The following is a 7,131-nucleotide window of genomic DNA, read 5'->3' as shown; positions in this document are numbered from 1 at the left end:
TCAACTTCAACATCTAAAATCTATTAATAGAGAAGAAAATTTAAAATCTATGCCCATTTCTAAATCAAAACATTTTTATATATTATTTTGAGATGATATTTGTTATATCTATGAACTTACTTCCACAACTATTAATTTCAATATCTTTATAAAGTGACTTATTAAGGGTGTTAATATCATTTCAATCAATTTATAATAACATCACATATCAACACAAAAAGACACTCATACCCATACAAATAGCCCAATTTTAATTATGTTGTATCAGCTATTCTTTCTGCTCACACTTCATATGCCTAAGATAATATTGAACAAAATCCAAGAATTTTTTTATTGCCAAGTTTCCTTACATTGTCATCATCATCCTTTAACAAAAAAAATTCTATCATCATAAGAGTAAATACATTGCAAGGAAGCTACATATTCTCTATGATAGGGAGAACATTAATTGCCCATTGTTGACAAAACCAATAGTTAGTGACCCAACTCCAAATTATCCTAGCTTTATATGACAATACATCTTAGGCATATTACAAAGACCCAAACAAATACTAATGTAACTTTTTCCAAACACTAATAAATTGTATCTTCATCCTCTATTTTATTAACTATCCATTTACAAATATTTTGATTTGGTAAAACACACATTTTTATGACCTAATAACAAACTATTATTTATATTCAACTTCGACATCTAAAATCTATTAATAGAGAAGAACATTTAAAATCTATGCCCATTTCTAAATCAAAACATTTTTATATATTATTTTGAAATGATATTTGTTATATCTATGAACTTACTTCCACAACTATTTATTTCAATATCTTTATAAAGTGACTTATTAAGAGTGTTAATATCATTTCAATCACTTTATAATAACATCACATATTAACACAAAAAGACACTCATACCCATACAAATAGCCCAATTTCATTATGTTGTATCAGCCATTCTTTCTGCTCATACCTCATATGCCTGAGATAATATTGAACAAAATCGAAGAAATTTTTTAAGACTGATTATAATTGTAAACAGTATTAAAAAAAATTGCACATTCATAATGAATATAATCACCTATTTATTTTTCACGTTTCACTCATTATCGAACCAGCCTACTATCTATCTTTAGCATCACCACAAAGAATGTCAACATAAAAGCATAAGATATCAACATGATAAAGGTGAAACAACAATCCAATCCCCCTACAATTCCCCAATGCCATTTCAATTGAAATCATTTGTTCAACTCAACGAAGTCCATGAATTACCTGCTCAAAAAAATACACATCACATTGGGAAAGAAAAAGGCATGATTAATACCATACGACTTTGAGAAAGATTGATGCAAAGGAAAATATTTAGATTCGAATAAAGATGTTTTCCCACAGCCCTACAGATATCACTGTATCTCGCAAAACAAAATTGGCAAAACCAATCCAAATGACAGTGCCTGAGAAATAGGAAGAGAAGCTACGAGGCTCGAACTATAGTTCGTTGTGACTCCATGCGAATCGAGTTAACTCTTTTAATACATGATGCAGGTGGACTCTTGAGTGTCATCTCAGCCACTTCCAAGTTTCCAACCTATATATATAATATATATTCTCTCTGGGTGGCACCCAAATCATATCATACATGCAATCCCCCATTTGATCATTTATTATAAGAATTCATGCGAATCATCTACATGTTCTAATTTGCAATTCTTCTCTATCTTCCACTGCTCTGATACAGAAAATTGTTCAATGAGGGCAAAGAATTTAAACGAGGCTGAGATTGGGCGGCTCCTTTCCCATTGTTTTTTGATCTATTTTCTTTTCTTTTGAAAGCCCTCCTTGCAAAGTAACCTCTGACCCATGGAGTCACATCTTCACTAATCTTGATCATTATGAAGAAAATAATCCTGTAAATAATAATCATGCTCAATATCACTGAAAGATCCCACCATTTTGAGCGCTTAATGTCTATTTGAAATACTGTGGAAACCACATATTCGCCTGATATTTTGGGATAGTAAGGATATTGGTTATCAAATTCCAGACCTAACAAATCGTTCTGGTACTGACCCTGTTAAATTGCCAAAGATACCCCATTTCAGAACAACTGATAAAATCTTTTTCCTATTTATTGCAGCTTATAAGCCAGCACATATATGGAGGGATTCCATAGTTTTCAAAGTGAAATTTTGCTTCAATGGGAAATTATGCATCATAATAATGTTAGGGAAGATTTTCTTAACCTGTAATGCCCAATAGTGGAAACTGATGTAAGACATGGGATATCGCCACACAGGCTTTGGAATATCCTTTGGAAGCCTGAAATATCCTGATACCAGCATGAACATACCCTGAAAAGAAAATTAAATTGAACTTTTTCAGATACTTATAAGCTCTATTTGGGAGGGAAAATTAATTGTAGTGAAAATAAAGGATGGGCAAAATCCTCAATAGCTGGCTTGCCTGAGAGGTGTAATCTTTGAACTAACTACTCTACAGTAATATGATGAAGGTTTTCACAGTTTAGTATTTTACGGATGTTTAAAAAGGGGCAAGGATCCAAAAATTCATTATGTGCAACTTTAAAGGTGGAGGTCCATAAGATCAGGCCATAAATAAACAAATACTTAAAGCAGAAGTGCAAAAAGAATTTTAGCAAGACCAGGGAACTTTCTAGCATTAGAATCAAGCATTAAAGGAGTTGCTTTTCACAGCGAACAGTAGTATATCCTGCCTCAAAGATTTACAGGATCTAAAGAGGGCCACTAGATTTGGAGAATAATAAACTTGTTGAAATTAGTTCTTCAGTTTTTTTTTCCTGATATTCTTGAAATGAGCTTAAAATCTTGATCATCACGACATAGTCAAGATGATCCAATCCTTGGCATGAACATAATGATGATAAAGATGAATAAGTAGACACCACGAATGAATGTTTCTAATGGCTAATAGTGATATAGTCCGTGATACGGGAGGTTAGGCCATGAGCATCAGTTGTTTATTTGAACTTTCTCTCATTTAATTAGTTTGGTTTGGTCTTGAAACATATTTTTCTTTCTTTACTATCCTTCTCTTTCATAATGATGGATCATGGGAGTATGATCCAAAAAGATACTTAAAAACATACACAATCGAATCCAGAAATAAAATTTGATATTAGTTTAGTCTTGTCCGAATTTTTAATGGAAGATCTTTTGATCTTATTTCCTCAATTTCTGAGGATTTTCTCTCAAGAACAAAAAATTAATAAAAAGCAAGAATAGAAAGTAATTACCTGAATGCCAGCACCAATGATAATACCCATGAGGAAGTTAGGTACAACACTAGCTATGGCCATCATGAGACTTTCCACCACTGTAACACTTGCATATAGGCACAGCACAAAAAAGGCATAGTGGCTGAACCCAGGATGTAGCCTAACCATGTAATAACAAACTGTCCCTGATATTATTGAAATCATGAGCAAATAGGGCGTCCCTGATAGGGTATTGCCCACCACAAAAGCCACAACCCCATAATGCCCATTCATCCTTTCTCGCTGAAATACCTACATCACACAATAAAAGTAACAATTTCATTTAGAACTTCCACAATCCATAATGATCTAGCTGAAGATAATTCCATTTAGTTCACCCAAGAGATGAAAACAGCAAAGCTTCAATCTTTAGCACATGAAGTTACCTTCATATCTTCGACAAAAGATGGGAAGCCTCCAATAGACATGAAAGTAACAAAGCCAAAAACGAAGGAAGCACAAGCTCCTCTGGCCTGAACACATGTTGTACAACATGTTTAAGTGAAAAAATTGAGTAGCACAAAACATATGTCAATGAAAATTTCAAGGGTGACATGAAAATGCAATCTTACCAGTATGGAATTATAGGATGTACCAACATTCAAGTAGATGGTTCCAATACAAAGTGTGAGAAAAATGTAGATGACAAGCCTGAGCCAATAATACCCAGCATCTCTGCTCATATTAATAAATGACCTACGTGTTAAAACGTAACACTGCATCAAGAAACTAGCTTGGCTGCCCCCTGAATCCAACACCGTTCCTCTCTGCAAATCAAAACCTCAAATCACAAAAATGCTTCCAGAAATTCATTGCCTTCAATATCAGGGCGACAAGATTCAAAACAATGGAGCTTACAATATGTGATATTTCATGTACTCTGGCCTGTGCTGCCTGATAATGCTCAGAGTGCTGGTACTTCTCCATGAGAGTTTGGGCAGCTTGGCTTGTTGTGATTTTGTCCAATGGGTCATCTGATCTCTCGATCTAATGTTCACATGAACAAAAGCTTTTCTTCATTAAACAAACACCTTTCAATGAATTGTAAGATTCACAAAATCAAATTAAGATCCAGGATGTAGAAAGTACCCGCAGTCTCATTGATCCCTTTAGTGTAGCTTTCACTTTGTCAAAATCTGAGTTAATACATCTCAGAAAGTGATCAGATGGGTTCCGGAAAGGTGGGCAAGGAAATCCTGCTTGCTCAAAAAACTACAAACATCACAACAATTCTTATTTGTGAGAATCCATGAATCCAGTTCAGATCAGCATTCAATACCACAAGAATCATCAATCAAGGTAGCAATTTTTTAAATGGGGAATTTCATATTAAGGGTATTAAATAAAGACATTTTAATTAGGGAAAAATATATATTTAAAAATAATAGTTTTAGCTGTCTAAAGCTGTTATATTTTGTTCTATTTTTTTTATGCTCAGACCTTAGCTGGGTCACCGTACAGGTTTGAATTTTCTCTAGATGCTTTTTCCCTGTTAATATGTGTACTGTCATTTCATAAATGATATAAAGTTTTGATTTATATAATACAAATAATTTTTAGATAATATTAAGAGTATTTACTTATGTAACATCAGTATGTATAAGAGAACAGTCTCAGTAACATGACTGTTGACCATAATTTATAAGACTGTTCGATTGTTCTGATTCAGTTCAAACAGTTTACAGAATTGACATTCATCTTGCCATTTTCAGGTGAAAAGGGAATATAATTTAATAAATGAGGGCAGACATAGCACAGTGCACAGTGGGCCTTATAGTTATAGCGGTGCAGAAACATTTAATATCTATTGAATGTATCTACCAACGACCTCAATTGTCAATAGAAATTACCAAAGAATTCATTTGTGATACACAGACTTTGCATCAACCTATTCTTCAACTACACTCTGATCCAGCTTTAACTCCTCTATAACTTCCAAAAATCGTGTTCCTAGACTGGTAGCAGTAACTAAAATACTCTTAAATACACCACGTAACTAAGTCTCGTGACAATAACTATAGTATTCTTAAATATGGCAACAAAATTCTGGCAAAGCAAGCTTACCTCGCATGCCTCAGATGCCTTGCCAAAGTAAACAGTTTTCCCTCCAGAGAGCAAGTAGAGACTATCAAACAGTTCAAACACCTCGCTGCTTGGTTGATGAACTGAAGCTATAACAGTACGCCCATCCCTGGCCAAACTTCTTAACGTTTGGGTAACAAAAAATGCAGATGCGCTGCAATTAACAATTCACCACATGTCAATTCACAATCAATAGTCTACACAATTAGTCATAACCACTAGCAGTTAGTATTCTATGCTCTACAAAGAACAATAAATTCGTTAATGGAGTATTATGTGGTCTATGAGGAACAATAAAAATCATTAAAAGCCTTTCTGATGTTATTCTGGACTCAGGATCTGCCATTAATTAAGTATTAGAGTGACTGATTCTTACCTGTCTAAACCGCTTGTCGGTTCATCCAGAAACAGCAACCTTGGCCGCATGAGGATTTCTAAGCCAATGCTCACTCTCCTCTTTTCTCCACCACTGATTCCTCTCAAGTGCCAATTTCCAATGGGAGTGTTGGCGCATTCTTGAAGACCCATTTCAACAAGTGTAGACTCTACTAGTGTTGATTTCTCTGACCAGGGCATCTTATCAGGGAGTCTCAAACGAGCAGAGTATGCTATGGTTTCTCTCACGGTCAAGGTCCCAATCAGAGTATCATCTTGAGTTACATATGCCTACAACAAAACACAGGAGAAAAAAGACATGATATTAAACATAAGCAATTCCCCTAAAAAGAATAACTCCTTTGAAGGCAAGGCCCTGTTAACTACTATTAATGACCAAGCTATGATTAAATCATACGGCAGTTCCGAAGGAAAGCTTTTGCTTGCGGCCGTTCAGCTTGATAGATCCAGACTGAAATGCATTAGCTGCCAATCTACCTGATTTCCACAAACAAATCAAAAATGTAAAAGGAATCATCAATCACAAATCAACTATGAAATTCATCATCTACCTGATTTCCACAAACAAATAAAAAATGTAAAAGGAATTATCAATCACAAATCAAATACGGAATTCATCATCTACCTGATTTCCACAAACAAATAAAAAATGTAAGAGGATTCATGAATTACAAATCAAGTATTGAAATTCATGATCTACTTGAAGGGTTATTACCTGCAAGGGCATCCAAGAGAGTTGATTTTCCGGAGCCAGAGGGCCCCATGAGAGCCATCAAGGTGCAAGGCTCAGCATATCCGGTCAAACCCTGAAGAACGGTTTGAGTTTCACCACTGCCAACTGAAACTGTTACACTCAAATCTTGCCATGTTAGCCTTGCTGATACATCTATGCCTTTTGTATCAGTTTTCTCCTTCCACAATGTCTCGCTAAGTGGACTCAACCCCCCCACCATCCCCTGAACCCTACTATTTCCTTGCTCTATTTCCATTACAGCATGGTTGTCACCACCAGATTCAGCCATTTTTTGAACACTTGGTTGTAGTTTTTTTTTTGGATCAAACACCACCAATCAAGATAAAAAGCTTCAAACCCACGAGCTTATATAGCTGCCTTTCAACTGATTGTAGACCAAATACAGATATTTATGTAATGTTATGATAGGAAAAGAATCTGTTAACCGCTTAGAGAGAGCTCATGTGAATTGTGAAGGTGACATGAAACTTTCATGGTTTGTACAGTAAGTTTGAATGGTTTGTGTGTTCATTCGGTTGGCCTCCTGGTCCTGATTGACTGCAATCGAAAGGAGCAAATAAGAATGAAGAGCGGCGTAAATAATGCAGGCCACGCAGTATGAAGCTGG

The 7,131-nt window shown here is 35.1% G+C and overlaps 1 protein-coding gene across 1 annotated transcript; it reads right to left on the bottom strand.

Annotated features, from left to right (window-relative positions):
- Positions 1-1,340: 1,340 nt before the first annotated feature.
- ABCG11 (white-brown complex-like protein) lies at positions 1,341-6,842 on the bottom strand. The gene is made up of 11 exons (XM_089822464.1): positions 6,486-6,842; positions 6,168-6,247; positions 5,751-6,040; positions 5,357-5,528; positions 4,382-4,504; positions 4,151-4,279; positions 3,865-4,059; positions 3,679-3,765; positions 3,272-3,544; positions 2,241-2,348; positions 1,341-2,068 (listed from the first exon to the last, which is right to left on the bottom strand). Exons 1-11 carry the CDS (start codon positions 6,790-6,792, stop codon positions 1,712-1,714), a joined length of 2,121 nt encoding a protein of 706 aa, XP_089678590.1. The 5' UTR covers positions 6,793-6,842; the 3' UTR covers positions 1,341-1,711.
- Between the last annotated feature and the right edge of the window lie 289 nt (positions 6,843-7,131).

The sequence above is a fragment of the Cupressus sempervirens genome, chromosome 3 (genome assembly GCF_028749045.1).
Source record: "Cupressus sempervirens isolate cs-2001-9-10 chromosome 3, ASM2874904v1, whole genome shotgun sequence".
In the NCBI taxonomy this organism is placed as follows: domain Eukaryota; kingdom Viridiplantae; phylum Streptophyta; class Pinopsida; order Cupressales; family Cupressaceae; genus Cupressus; species Cupressus sempervirens.
Note: the sequence above shows the minus strand (reverse complement) of the source record. Positions and strands in the feature narration are given on the sequence as shown.

Bases quoted from the DNA above. Each gene is read 5' to 3' on its own strand.
- ABCG11 (XM_089822464.1), bottom strand. From the start codon at position 6,792: ATGGCTGAATCTGGTGGTGACAACCATGCTGTAATGGAAATAGAGCAA. The intron at 4,505-5,356 runs GTAAGCTTGCTT...TGATGTTTGTAG, and splicing joins AGGCATCTGAGGCATGCGAG to TTTTTTGAGCAAGCAGGATT. The intron at 4,280-4,381 runs GTACTTTCTACA...TGTGAACATTAG, and splicing joins AGGGATCAATGAGACTGCGG to ATCGAGAGATCAGATGACCC.